General features: G+C 39.4%; 2 protein-coding genes across 4 annotated transcripts; one reads left to right on the top strand and one right to left on the bottom strand.

Moving 5' to 3' along the window:
• Positions 1 to 482: 482 nt before the first annotated feature.
• LOC117297520 (plasminogen receptor (KT)-like) lies at positions 483 to 6,145 on the top strand. Of its 3 annotated transcripts, none has more exons than XM_033780606.1 (5): positions 483 to 631; positions 2,621 to 2,735; positions 3,476 to 3,606; positions 4,492 to 4,601; positions 5,319 to 6,145. In XM_033780606.1, the coding sequence occupies exons 2-5, from the start codon at positions 2,655 to 2,657 to the stop codon at positions 5,450 to 5,452; spliced, it is 456 nt and encodes a 151-aa protein (XP_033636497.1). In that variant the 5' UTR covers positions 483 to 631; positions 2,621 to 2,654; the 3' UTR covers positions 5,453 to 6,145. The 3 variants fall into 3 exon arrangements, with proteins under 3 accessions (XP_033636497.1, XP_033636495.1, XP_033636496.1); XM_033780604.1 differs by lacking the exon at positions 483 to 631 and adding an exon at positions 1,700 to 1,785; XM_033780605.1 differs by lacking the exon at positions 483 to 631 and adding an exon at positions 1,805 to 1,883.
• Positions 6,146 to 6,321: 176 nt separating this feature from the next.
• Positions 6,322 to 13,049, bottom strand: LOC117297518 (SET domain-containing protein 9-like). Its single transcript, XM_033780602.1, has 6 exons — positions 12,894 to 13,049; positions 10,341 to 11,209; positions 9,603 to 9,726; positions 8,753 to 8,868; positions 8,273 to 8,399; positions 6,322 to 7,962 (listed from the first exon to the last, which is right to left on the bottom strand). The coding sequence occupies exons 1-6, from the start codon at positions 12,998 to 13,000 to the stop codon at positions 7,875 to 7,877; spliced, it is 1,431 nt and encodes a 476-aa protein (XP_033636493.1). The 5' UTR covers positions 13,001 to 13,049; the 3' UTR covers positions 6,322 to 7,874.
• Between the last annotated feature and the right edge of the window lie 2,120 nt (positions 13,050 to 15,169).

The following is a 15,169-nucleotide window of genomic DNA, read 5'->3' as shown; positions in this document are numbered from 1 at the left end:
GGCCGGCTACCAGCGATTGTATTTTAATTTATTTTTGGCCGGTTCGATCCGATCCAACGCCGCCAGCGGCGGCGGGTAGTCTAAAAGTAGAACCTTCATTGGGTCTTTAATTTATTCCTCCAAGGAACAGTTAATGACAGTTCGTTTTACTGATTGCTTAAAATTAAATGTTATTATTGGTTCGTTTTTTTAAGGCAGTTAGTTGTTGTTCATTGTGTTGCCAATTAATGTTTGCGCACAGCATGCTGATGTGCTATTTTAAAAACACTTCAACTTCCAAGCACATACTAATTTAGCGGCTCTGACCATGCTCTGAAATGATTGTGGCCAGCACTAATGACAATACAGCATACATGCACAACTGACTGAGTTTTTGGGAAAGCCCTCGCACGCAATTTTGCCCAATTTTATAAAGCTGCTTAGCCGTAGTGTGCGTGACTTGACAAAAAACAGATTTGGCAAAAATTGAGGGGAAGTGCCGGGGTACGTAGTTGCTACCAATAATGTAATTTTGGCTGGTGTTTACCTGTGCTCCTTAATTAGCCTGTTTTCTGCTAATCAACAGACTTTATGAACATTGCTGATTGGTTGCTGCTTGGCTCTAAGCCCGGAAGTTATTTTTGTAAAAGAGGTAAGGTTGCAAACCGTTTTGACAATAATTCAATTCAATTCAATTCAACCTAGGAGGAAAATTACTATGCGTAGGCCTAACACAAAATATATTTTAGACACAATGATGATAGGCATATAAGAGGGTTCCAGCAGGCGCACCACCCCCCATGCAAAACAAAATACTTACAAAATGAAGGTTAAAGCAAATGGGTGGACTGACCCTTTGCTGTTTAAGTTTTCTAAAAAAAAATGACAACTCCCTTTTATGATCAATATTGCAATCATACACAAAGTTGATATAAGAATGCCGGTCTTGCGTTGTTTAAAATCTCGGCATGACATTTTATTTTATTCTATACAAATACTGGACCCAAATTTAAAAGTATTGCCTGGACTAAACTCACACACCTCGTGCCCCCCCCCCCCATGTTGGCCCCTAAACAAATAAAACTGAAGTTTGCATGTTTTTCTTCAGTGACCAACATTGTTAATCAGGATTCTGGACGCGGCATTACAATTATTATATCTCTTGTGTTCCATTTTGATGGCGGTTCTGGATTTCCTACCCAGGAAATTGTCACTGTCGTAGTGCTTTTTAATGGGGTTTTTTTGTTGAAAAAAAAAAAAAAAAAAAAAATGTTTGACCCGTTTTTAAATGAAAAGGTGACTTTTGCTACCGTGCATGCATGGCAGGCATGCCGACGCTAAGTTTTAAAAAAGTTTTTTTGGGGGAAAGCCGAAACCACTGCTAGGTGCTCGGGCTCAGTGGGCTTCCGATGCGGGCCGCCAATGGGGTGGAGCCTGAAGCAGCCTCGGAGACTAAGGCCGTGTCCGAAACGGCGACTTCGGCTACAGCTACGGCTAGATCGCGCGCGTCTGCCTATTCTTTAACACTGGTAGACGCGCTGATCTAGACGTAGCTGTAGCCGAAGTCGTCGTTTCGGACACGGCCGTAGTTTCGAAAAGAGCCACTAGCGCTCGTTTGCGCAGGGGATGAGTGTTTGTGCACAGACTATAATCCTTGTACATTATCAATGGACAATGAATGTTGAAACCCTGACTTGCATACGCTGTTGTTGCAGTGAGCGTGTGGTCTTTACAGAGAAATACAAAACAAGTGCACAGATTCCTCCAGGTTGGATGTTATCGCCGCTGAAAGATTAAGTTTTAAAGGTTGGTTTTGGGAAATATTGAGATCATTTTATGACCGATCATCTATTGTCACCGTTAGTAAATGTGAAGGAAATTGGCCATGCCCGTGTTTTTTAAAGGTTTGATTTTTTACATCAATCAATTAATTACATTTATTTCGTACAGGGATCCTCGTACAGTACCGAGTATAGTACTCCACCAGTACGTAGACTCTTGAGAGCAAGGAATGGTACCACCACACACGAGATGATGCAAGCCTTGCTTTATGACGCAAGATAATTTTGGCTCAGTCATGGGTGTGGAGACGAGGGATACGTGGGGGGGGGGGGTCCAATCAGTATTCAGGCCATTTTTGAAAGCAATACATGTATATTAATTATATTAATTTATTATAGTCTTTATCACTTATTTAAAATTTTTCCAGAGGAAGAATAATGGCATGGGCATACATTGGATTAGTTGCGATAATAATGGGAAAACCCACACATTTCGCTGTGTCATGACATGGGTTTAAAATAAATCCGTTATTCTCGCTATCAAGAATTGATAACTGTTTGAATGTTTTCTCAAAAAAGTAACGCATTTCTGTAAACCCTGTAAGTTATTTGTAAATCTGTGAACTTTTAATTTTTGTTCTGTTCAGAAAGTGTCCAATGGCTTCAACAAAAGTAGAATGGAAATGTTTGCCCGTTGTGTTTGTCAGGGATGAGTTTTCGCAGTCGTAACCAATAACTCTTTCGGTCAGTGGTTAACCCATGGCAAGTTCAACCGAAACGGGTATGGGTTACTTACATGAAAATGCACCCCTGGCGAGGATGCAAGGTACTCACATGGCGTTTGTATTTTGATTTCAAAGGTTTTGAAAGGCTAGTAACACCAAGCTCATCAAGATGGGGTCAATGATGGCTAAAGCAATGGACGAGAGTTTCCAAAAGAACAAGTCGTTCATGATGGAGAGTCAAGTTATGGTGGTAGGTCACACGTAATACAGTTTTATTTATTATGTTTCTACTCTAAAGCCCCTTCTTTGGTTTGGCCCTTCTTTATTACTGTATCGCTTATCCCCATGACACAGCCGTTTGGAACCCCCAGTATTTTGTTTACCCTACTGATACCCGGTGCACTTTCACACTGTCCCACCTAGGTTCCAATCTGCCAGGGGTTCTGGTTGCTCATTTCAACCCTCCCCCATGGTTTTACCGCTTACTCATACTCCTGAGCAGGGGTGGCTATTCCCCCGAGATAGCTATTACCCAGGGTATGCCCATTTCCTGGGGTATATCAGGGGTAAGGTGATCCAAGTGTGAAAGGGCCCACCGTTATTCCGCGGGGTTGCACACAGGAATATAGAGTAGTGTGAAAAGGTGTTACTTTGCCCACAGGAATATAGAGTAGTGTGAAAAGGTGTTATTTTTACTCATCATTGGGTTTGGGTGTTCTGATCGGCAGAGTGTGGGTTCGAGTCCAGGTCTTGACACCTGCTTAACCATCGTTCCATCCTTTGGTTGGTCCTGTATGGTCCCAAAAAAAGAAGCTGCACAACTCTGGGACCTGATCACCCTAAAGTTATGTGGAATAGTCCAGTCTAGGGTATCAAGTACTTTCAGTAAAACAAATCAAATGTCATGATTTAGTGTTACCAGTGATCACTCAGGGGTTTTAATTGCAGGAGTGATTTGTTAATGAAATCTTCATAAATCTTTTTGTGTAGATGGAACGTCAGCTTCAAATGCAGAACCAGATGAGAGAGAAGATGATGGCCATGCAGCTGTCGGGGGCCAGGGAAATGTTCAACTGGTTCGCATCATTCTACGGAGTAGCATTCGTAGGATGCTTAGCTGGGTAATCAAATATTCAGAATCCTAACCCTGCAGCCGATTTCACGAAACACTAGGATTAATCCTATCTCGAGTCAGGACGAGTGATCCATCCTAACTTAGGATGGGTTTAAAGGCAGTGGACACTATTGGTAATTACTCAAAATAATTATATTAGCATAAAACCTTTCTTGGTGACGAGTAATAGGGAGAGTTTGATGGTATAAAACACTGTGAGAAACAGCTCCCTCTGCAGTGCCATAGTTTTCCAGAAAGAAGTAATTTTCCACGAATTTGATTTCGAGACCTCAGATTTTGAACTTGAGGTCTCATAATCAATCATCTAAATGCACACAACTTCGTGTGACAGGGGTGTTTTTTACTTTCATTATTATCTCGCAAGTTCGATGACCGATTGAGCTCAAATTTTTACAGGTTTGTTATTGTATGCATATGTTGAGATACACCAACTGTGAAGGCTAGTCTTTGACAATTACCAAAAGTGTCCACTGCCTTTAATGCGTCCTTCGTCTATGGATATGGAACTTAACTCGTCTTAAGTCCTAAGATTAATCCTAAGTTAGGAAGAGTTTGGTGAAATCGACGGCTGGAAGATTACAGCATCTTTTTTAAATCTGAGAATGTTATTGTCAGTAGCGTTTCTCAGATTGTGTATTCCCTTTAGGGATTATCATTTCTGTGTCCACATGCTTGCTCCGCTTTTCAGCCATATATCTAAACTCAAAATAGCTACCACCTTTCGAAACAAAAATTGAATGTGTTAGTTTTATTATGTACCCACATCTAAAACTATATATATAGGATTAAAACAATCAAATGGTTTGTTCAAAAATCAAAGGTAACCTTGCCTTTAAATTGTTCCTTACATTTCATATTATTATTTACACAGATTTCTGAAAAGCAAGAATCCAACCGCAATAGCTCCACTGGTTCCCCTGTCTTTCGTCCTCGGTTACCAGTATGATTACACACATGGGACCAAAGTCATGAGAATACGAGGTAGGTTGATATGGATATTCGTCCTTACCCCCCCCCCCATCATTTTATCTGTTCTGATTGGTCAAGAGGAGATCACGTGGCCATGTTCAACGTGTAGTAGATATATGGTAAAAAGTGCCTGAACAAGCGCGCTTTATTTATGGGAAAATGCCATAAATACAGTGTAAAAATCAATTAGTATGAGGGTGTATGCACAACTGTTGAGTACAGCACACAATTTGACTCTTAACCAGAGAGCTTAACCAGAGAGCTGGATAGTTCAGATTTGAAAACCACACTTCACAATGAAATACATACATGTAGACTAGAGAAAAATGCATAGGCTACAAGCTAATTGACCCAATTTCAGAAAATCTGTAAGCATAAATACTTGCTAAGCACAGAAAAATCTTGCAAAACAGAAACCGGCTACCAGCCTGGATTACATCAATTTTGTTGTACTTGTTGCAACTGGTGTCTCACTCTTTTTTTGCTGAGCCAAAGAAATTTGCTAATGGTCCCGCTAGCCAGTCACAAAATGAGTTAAGAACAAACCTTGTAGAACTGTACTCTCCAACAACAAAATTATTTTTGAAAATGTAAACTCCCCATACTGATATTTTCCACAAACACTCATTGAGCTTGATTGCATCACTTGTTATTTAAGTCAGAAAGGTTAGTGAAGGTATTTTAATGCCATTTTTTCTTTCTTCTTTCCAAACACTGTCATAACCACAGAGGATGCAGAGAAAATCTTGAAGAATGAGAGAGACATGCTCTCAATACCTCTTGGTATGCCTACAATAGCAGGGATTGATGCAGCCAGACAGGCTGCTAAACTAGCTGAAGTAACGTCACAAGAAAGCAAATAGACAAGTGTGAGAGTATCTAAAAATCTATCAAATTCTAGATTAGTTTTTTTACGATATTGTTATATTTCTTATAAGTGATATTTTGATGTACTGAAGTTTGCATTCTGGAGAACATTGTACCTTCTCAGAGTTTTTGATTGACCCCATTCACCGTAAATCACTGGGGATCAGGATGCCTAGAGGTTGGATCACCTCTGTGGACCCCGGTTTGGATCCCACCTCCCTCAGACCGGAGCTTTGCATGTGGATTGGGTTTTCAGTCCCTAACCTGGTTGTGTGGTTTTCCCCTGTTGAGGTTTTTCTTGGTTCCGATTCACTCCGTTATTAGCGATAATTGTGCAGTTGGATATGTAATCAAATCACATATAAATAAGAAAATAAAATCATCACATGAGACTTCAGTTAATTTCCACTTTTGTAATGACTAATGTTAGTGGTTATGATGTTCAGGCAGTATTCCCTATTATTATACTTCATAATACTCTTGATAGCTTATCAAGATTGGGCATTTTAAGATATTATGTTTTTCACCTCCTAAAGGCTGACATTTTCTTTGCTTTCTACCCATGCAATCACATAAAAGCTGGTAATTTACTCACAACAGCTTTAAGGGAAGTTATAGACCATGTGACCTCTGACGTCACTCGAAAACCATAACATGATTTGCGTGCATACCGCCGGGCAAAACCTATGTTCTAGCCAGCTAGAAAGTACACGCAATCTTACCATGACTACGCGTGGTTTTGCCCGGCGAAACATAACGTTTACAATGTTTTGTCAACAGAGGGCGGTTTGAATGTAAACGTACATGTTGGTCACATCGTCTATAGGTTTGGTAATTAATCTTAAAATTAATGGCAATAAAAACTTTTTTGGTAGAAGTACAGCAGCTTTTGATATCAGTATTTATCCTAAAAAATGTAAATCTGAGAAACATTACTGCCAGATAAAATTCTCAGGTTGTGTATTCCAATAATGGATTATTCTTCCTACGTGCTCTGGATTTTCGGCGATATCGAAAAAAACATGACTACATTTTGAAATCGAGTTATTTTTATTGTATACATTTATATAGCAATAAAACCACCTAACGGTTCCAAAAAAACAAAGTATACATTGCCTTTTAAGGGGAAAAAAATAAGAATAAAATAGAATGTGGTATGTGTGTGGCTAACTCTTTTGTGAAATTAAACCTTTTCCTGTACAAGTTTTCTTCGAATAAGCTAATGGAGAGTGTATTGGTTTATTTTCAATTAGAATGATAGTTTGTGGTGTAACTTCAAGGATTACGTGTATGCAGAGGATGATTAATTGGTATTATATCTAGCTGCCATCTTAAGAGGTCAAACAAGGTCAAACATTGAGAACACACATCAACATAACCTTCTTTGCACTTTTTCTGGGGGCATTTTATTCAAGTGGTACATGTATCACAGAGTCAACAGTAAGAATATGTATAGATGATTCTTATTATTTTTATTCATTCAACAATTTATTTTAATAACTATCATTCAAAACTTGCACGGGTGTCAAGTTTTTGCGATAAGGTCTATGATGAAAGGAAATTTGTCATTGAAAGCACCCTCATGTGGTAGAAATACGGTAAATTCATTTTCCTCTTGGTAAATACAGTCGCCTTATTAGTTTTATCAGCTTTGCTTAGAAAAATACTTCAAATTGTTCTTCAAACTCAGGTGGATACTTTGATTTATTCAGCCTTACTAGTAACTGAGTGTCTTTTAAACTATTGGTTACCAATCAATGCATTTTTATTAGTAGTGGAAAATAAATAGATTTGTAAATTTCTTATAGGGAACAACATTTATTGCAATGCAAAAATAAATATATTAATCTAATTTGTGACCGGCACAATTGTAGCTGGTTGTGTCTTTTTGACTGTTTGTTATGCAAATCAACACACTAAGCTGAGGCTTGAGAACAAAATAGTCTGGTTCCTGTTGTTTATTAGTGCTTTTTAACATTTACTGCATACAAGGAACCTGATGATGGCAGAAAGAAATAGTCCACATTGTGTTCCTACCGATAGTTTCATTTCTGGTGATGCACAGCCGACCGTTAGCATAGAGCCAAATCAGTCTACAGAATGGATTAAAAGCATGGTAGTGGCTGCCCCCCCCCCAAAAAAAAAACGCCGATCAATTGCAAGACCCAGGATCTGAACAATGCAAATCAACCTCTCAAAAACTAACATTCTAAAAAAATATACCCATACATGCTATCAATTGCACTAATATTAATCAAGGAAACAGCAATAAAATTACTTAATATGTACAATTAAAATTCCCACAATCAATCAAGATTAAAACCAACTATTGAAAGAATTAGTGGGGAATCTTCTGGACAGTGGTAATCTATCGTACCATATGTGCAGTTCCTTTTACAGTTAGTGACACTCCAGGCATTAGTGGACGATGGTGAAATATGATGAGAATAACTCTTCCCCACATTGAATCTCTCTTAGAGACACCAGGACAACACATCGCATCAACCTATCGTAAAAAATAACAACTATCAAAATATTGTCAACTTTAATAGACAAAAATATTCAACAAGCTCCCAGTAAGAAACACAGGGACTGAGATTTAGACCTAGACATAGTAAATTATAAATAATAATAATAATAATAATAGTGGTTTCTTATAACACCTATTAAAATCCTTGGGGTAATTGATGTTTAAAAGAACTAGGGCCCATAACGTGCTTTATACTGTGATACAGTTGTGTGTCAAAATATCAGTGTTATATAAAGAATCTCATTAATAAAGCGATTCCCCCCAAGGATCAGTACTTGGTCCCCACCTTTGCTTTGCAGCATCATCCTGTTGATATGTGGAGCTGTAGAACGCATTGGGGATATATCTCAATAGATGGAATGGGAAAGACTCTGGAACATCAAACTCCTGGTATGCTACATTGGCTTCATTATCTAAACAGGAACACAAGAAAATGAATAGAGCAATATTTCAATTAATTTGGGGTTGAACAAAGAAAATCTGGCGGTTACTAATTCATTCCTTAAACCATCTCAGCTCAGGAGTATACAGCCTGTGCAACAAATATGCGCTACCAAGCTAAATCAATTACAAGAACCATCTCTGCCCTATGACTGCCCTCACATGTACCCATTTACCCCTGGGTGGAGAGAAGCAATTATAGTTTTAAAAGTGTCACCACCGGGACTCGAACCCACACTATGTTGAACATAAACACCAGAGCGTGTGTTCTGTACTCTTATATGCTCGGCCAAGACACCCTATTAAATATGATCAGATAAAATACCTGTATTTTGATTGTTGATGTACTGCCCGATTGCCATCGGATTGGCCAAGGAGTTTGTCAACCAGCTGAGGTCAGAGGTCAAGTAGGGTCCCATTCGATCTCGCTGGGTGCACGATCTAGGAAGTAAAAAAAGAAAAAAAGAAAATCAATTATATCTTAGTGTTACATTTATTAAATGGAACATTGCAGAATTGGTAAGTTAAAAAAATAAATTCATCTAAGATCACAGATTTACATAAAACATATACGGTCAACACCTCGGTAGTCTAGTTGGTAAGACACTGCTCTAGAATTGCAAGGGTCGTGGGTTCGAATCCCACCAGAGTAATATGCCTGTGATATTTGTTCACAGGACTCGGGAAAGTACTGAGTTTACAGTGCTGACACACATCGGTGTATGGATGGCGACCAAAATCAATGATGTAATGTTCCTTTAAAGTCTGATTCAGATCTATAGACCATGTGACTTTTGATTGACAACAAATCTACTCCTGTGGCAGTCCAATAAAGCATGACATAATTCCCAAAGAACAAAATCTACACAGCAAGTTGATATTGCACAATGTTTCACCACAAACAATATACTGACCAATGAAATTCTCAAAGATGAAATTCCTGGGCTGGAATTCACAAAAAGTTCAGACTTGAGTTATGACGAGTTAATTACAAGTCCTAACTTAGAACTAGCCTTAAGTTGTTAATATCTCCTAGGACTAGTCATAAGTTAGGACTAGTTTTTAGCCCTAACTCTTTGTGAAATCCACCCCAGGCCTGACATAATGCAAAAGCAATAAATCTTTGGCAACTGATCGGGAGATTATTAGCACCAAAAAAACCCACAACCATTTACCTGTAAATCATTCTTGAGAGTCCCTTGTCATTACCGTCAATCAGGGTCCCATCAAGGCATCGAAATATGAAAGGGTTGGCAAGAGATTGCAATAAAATGGGCTCCCATGATTTATAAACTGTCCCTGAAATTAGAATAAAAAAGAAACAGTGTAAGTTAGCGAAAAATCAATCAGAAACAATCAACAATTTAGCAACTTTATTAAAGTTGTCCTAGCAACTTTTGCATTGATGACGTATTCACTGTCAAACTAGTATTTTGGTTATTATTTGTTTTATAACATTCACTTGCACAAAACTGATACAAAAAGTAGGCCTATAGATGATAAACAGATAAATGGTTTTAAAAAAAAGGTTTTACATACAGTAGGCCCTACATAAAATTAAAATATAAAGAGGTTACAACAAATTGCAAGAAAGTGTCAAGATGGGACAGGTTACCAGCAGAGCCATCCTACCACAGTTGAAGTGAAAAGGATAAGGGTTGGTGGATGGGAAAGAGGGAAGTAATGGTGGCAAACTGAAAGAAAGAAAGAAAGGGGAAAAAAGAAAGGACTCTCAATTAATGTCTTTTAAGAAGAAAAAATATTGCCTCTTTCTCAAAAACTACGCTATTTGAGGGAGCCGTTTCTCACAATGTTTTATACTAAAGTAAGTTTTTAATGCTAACAATAAGTTTGAGTAATTATCAAGAGCATCCAGTGCATTTAAAGAACAATTACAAATTGTCATTACTTGCCAGGGTACAGTGCAATGACAGACTCTGCAGCGACAGTTCCACTTGTCACAAACACTCCTGTTCCCCCTCCTGCAATGCTGCTGGGTTGCCGCTCTACGGTGAAACCAAGGCTCCTACGCATTACATCCAGGCTGTCGCGGCTTACTCTACTGCCCTCTGTAGTCCGAGCATGATTAGTGCGATTCTGGGTTGGCATGGTTGTTGTGAAGTTTCTAACTGAATTGGCCGCTGTTAAACTAGCATTTACTTTGGCACACCAGTGTAAATTCTCAGTCACATAGTACTGCTTGTGGGTTTCAAACTGCCCTGGGGAACACCAGGACAAATCCTTACTCCATGAGAATACTTCTTCTTTCACAGTTTTCAAGTTGCATCTTCTATTCTGCAACCAAATTATACTATTCATGCAGACAACATTTAGGACATTGCTTAGGCCTATTTGTTGGCGCATAGATTTCAGGTGCTCAAATCCTTCTTGACAAAGTTCCTTCCAAGAAAGTTCTTTGTTCCATCCCAAAAAGCTTTGTCTAAATGCTGATGCCATACACACATGACACATTAGATTTGATGTTACACCAGCATCGCTCAGACCTTCCCTCATGTCTGAGGCCTGGTGACTACAGTTGGTGGCGACACATTTTCCATGAGCAGTTCTACACTTTCGGATGACTCCTTCTGACTGCAAACATTGTTTGCCAACCTTTCTCGTTGTATCTCCCTGGTGACCATTCACACTTTTATCTCCAAATCCATTGGGGTCACTAGTTTTACTCTTGGAAAGGGCAATGAAGAAATCAACTAAAGACTTTTCCACTTTGTGGTCATGGATGATTTTATCATTGGTATCAATCTCAACGGTTCGTACCTTCCTGTAAAGAATTCAATGTGTTCCTGTAAGTGAGTTGATTAAAAACCAGGGCCCAATTTCATGGCTCTGCTAACCGCCGAATTCTGCGCTTACGATCACGATAGTTTACTTGCAAGCGCAAATTTCTGCGCTAGCCTTGTAAGCGTAGAATGCCTAGTAACGTGGAGTACGCACGCGCAGCTACCAAAATTCACCGCTAACCCGTTAAATAGGCTTGCCGTAAGCACAGAATTCCCTGCTTTCGTAAACGCCGATTCTGTGCTTACGGTAAGCAGAGCCATGAAATTGGGCCCTGGCCAACTGAAAGCAGGGAGATAATTCACTCAGGACAAAGTAATTTAAGCATATTATTAACATAGCTGAAATGAAGTATTGCACCCACATCCCAATTGATATCAAACAACAATAAAAAGGGACATGTCACATGCATCAAAATAAATCGTTTCTATCGTCCAAAATTTAGTGTACAATAAGATGACAAGAACTACACTCAGAAAATTGTTTTTACATAATATGGTCATAAGGTCTCAAATACTGCCTGGTTGATTTGGCACAATATTGGTTAAAAAAAACTCCTACCCCTGTGTCTGTGAGCGAAAAAATGTGCCTAGTAGGACTCGGAGCATCCTTCCAACAAGAAGTAAATGATCCTACTCTTCAATTACTAAGACCGAGTATCTGGGGCACTGTACTCCTTTAAAATGTTTGTTGACATTAGTGGCTTGTAGGCCTAGACAAACTGCAATGTCAAAACAAACTTTAAAGGAGTACAGCGCCCCGGTTGTGGGTCTAGTCGTTAATTATTTATCCTTTTTCCACCCACACCACCACACCGTCCATTGCATTGACCACAGTACACGTTGTACATGAATATCATGATGAACTCCAAACAAATTTAACTAGCATTGGAGAGCTGTTGATAGTTAAAACATTGTGATAAACGGATCCCTCTGGAGTAGCATAGATTTTGAGAAGAGGTAATTTCTCACTAGAGGGGAAAGGTAAAATAATAAAAGACTTCTAAATAGCCAGAAGTCTTTTATTCCTATCTGTGAAAGCACACAAATTCGTCCAACAAGGGTGTTTTTTCTTTCACCATTTTCTCGCAACTTCGATGACCAATACAGCTCAAATTTTCACAGGCTTGCTATTTAAATTAATGCATGTTGGGATACACCAAGTGAGGAGACTGGTCTTTGACAATTACCAAACGTGTTCAGTGCCTTTGTAAATTAATAGGCCTACACATACATGCATATTGTATTGTTGTAATATACACACACTTAGCCCAGGTTGGACTCCTCCGTTGCAGTGGCACTGACTGACGTCCTACCAGGGCTAACACACACTATGTTAATTATTGACTTACTTATTTCATTTACAATGTAAATAGGCTATGCCTACGTTATAACGATGTAAATTATATCGTTATTTATAAATATAACGTAGGCCTATGGTTATAACTTATGGCTGCTATGGCTATAAAATAAAAGATGTAACCCGCCACCTTCTTCCAACCTCTGATTATGCTCTCTCTCTTTTCACAGCAGAGGACAGCGCATCAAAAGGGGGAAATTCAAGAAAATATTTTGCCACACTCACAAAGTCACAGTCACTCACACCTTTTGTTTTTAGACTTGTTTCCAACCCCAACTGTCCCCTGTCTGTCAACCTCTCTATCTTACCCTTTTCGAATGTTGAGAGCGATCCAAGGAACAAATCTATACTTGTACTGCTTCCATCGGTTCTGCAAAGTGTTCAACAATTTAGCCATCTCAATTACCAACACCATGGAGAGATAGCCGACCAAAACTTTAGCCGCACTTTCTGTTTTCCTCTTTCATGGGGGCCGCCATAATGAAATAATGTAGTGTCAGTCAAGAGAGGGCGCGCGCTAGACCATAACTATTGTGCGCCAAAAGCAAAAAGCAGTTCTAAATATTATTGCTAAAAATTGTATCATAAAAAAACAATCCTTAACAGCCTCAAGCCTCTTTAAAAAAAAAATCCCGGAAAGTAAGCTTTATACAACGCCAATTGAAATTGTGGTTTTTCAAGAAGGATACTAATAGGCTTCTTTCAAAAAGAGCTGAAAAACAGAGAGCACATCTTTAAACCTTTCATGTCTTCATTCACATAAAAAATATGGCTTTAGAGACCCTAAAAAAATCTTATTAACTGGAGGTCTACAAACTTTGATAATGGGAGTCATAAGGTGGGCCGGGACGGTGACCGGTCATTAGGGTTATGGTACCACAACCTCGTTTTATCTGAACATAATTAGATTTTAGTGAGTGTGCAAAATTAACTCGATAAAGACTTCTGACTTCATTTTCTGGCCTGTGTTGGACCCTTAGTGGGCCTGTGTTGGACCCTTAGTGGGCCTGTGTTGGACCCTTAGTGGGCCTTTGTTGGACCCTTAGTGGGCCTGTGTTGGACCCTTAGTGGGCCTGTGTTGGACCCTTAGTGGGCCTGTGTTGGACCCTTAGTGGGCCTGTGTTGGACCCTTAGTGGGCCTGTGTTGGACCCTTATTGGACCTGTGTTGGACCCTTAGTGGGCCTGTGTTAGACCCTTAGTGGGCCTGTGTTGGACCCTTAGTGGGCCTGTGTTGGACCCTTAGTGGGCCTGTGTTGGACCCTTAGTGGGCCTGTGTTGGACCCTTAGTGGGCCTGTGTTGGACCCTTAGTGGGCCTGTGTTGGACCCTTAGTGGGCCTGTGTTGGACCCTTAGTGGGCCTGTGTTGGACCCTTAGTGGGCCTGTGTTGGACCCTTAGTGGGCCTGTGTTGGACCCTTAGTGGGCCTGTGTTGGACCCTTAGTGGGCCCCGAACGCAATGTTTTACTCTATGTACATGTACATCACAATTGCCCTCGTAGTTCTTTTTCTTAAAGGCAGTGGACACTATTTGTGAAACAATGCATCATTCCAAAAATCAACAAAATAAAAATCACTTGATAGAACATGTTTTCCTCTATCACAATCAACCAAGAAACAACTGGGCTCTTCAAAATTTACAATTTTATTACCATTTTTGTACAGTTGTTAGGTCACAAACCAGTCAATTTATATACTTTACATAATAAATCCACCAACAAACCTCACTCTTCTGTTTCTAAAGTTACTTAAAGTGTTCATGGTTTGCGATTTGTCTCTTGTTGAGGGCTGATGTGGTTTAACCAGAATCAGAATCTAAACTATCAGCAGTGACACACCCAGGATTTATTATTTTGGGGGGGTGGGCCATATTTTCCCCAAAAATTTCTTTCGAAGATTGTAAAACAAAAAATAAAAACAAATCAAACAAACAAATTGAATACCTTGGAGGGGCTGGGATCAATCCCCAGACCCATCGTCCCCAACCCCCCCCCCCCCACCCCTTTCGGGTGCACCACTGTGATTATTAGTGATCCCAGTTAGAGATTACATCAAGGTTGAGATGGAGAATCTGTCTGCCTTTCTTCAGTAGATCACAAACTTATGCAGTCTTACTTTAACCCCCTGTGATGAATCTTGAACAACAAATTAATGCATAGTAACTTTCTGAGAAACCTTCAAGAACAATGTTCACCATGCTGCAACTCTGACTTCAGTGCCCATTTTAATAGAGCTGCTCAGCAGCAGATTTTGTGCTAACTGTGCGATTTCCATTTAACCGTATAGCACACGAAAAGGCATGCTAACCTTCCGAAGAAGTCAGAGTTGCAGCATGGTGACATTTTTTGTTTACCATCTTGGAAAGAATTTTGTTTCAGAAAAATGCCCTCCCCCCCCACCCCCCTCCACTCACAACCCAAATTAAATCCTGGGTGCGTCACTGCTGGTATTTTAAAGTATGATTCTGGTTAGACCACATCAGCCCTCAACATGAAAAAATCCCAAACCAATAACAATTTTTGTAACTTTGGAAAGTTTTTTATTTTTATTTATTTATAAAGTAAAGTACATGTATAAATTGACTAA

Source organism: Asterias rubens, chromosome 12 (genome assembly GCF_902459465.1).
Source record: "Asterias rubens chromosome 12, eAstRub1.3, whole genome shotgun sequence".
NCBI lineage: Eukaryota > Metazoa > Echinodermata > Asteroidea > Forcipulatida > Asteriidae > Asterias > Asterias rubens.
The sequence above is the reverse complement of the archived record's forward strand: the minus strand, read 5'-3'. Positions and strand labels throughout refer to the sequence as shown.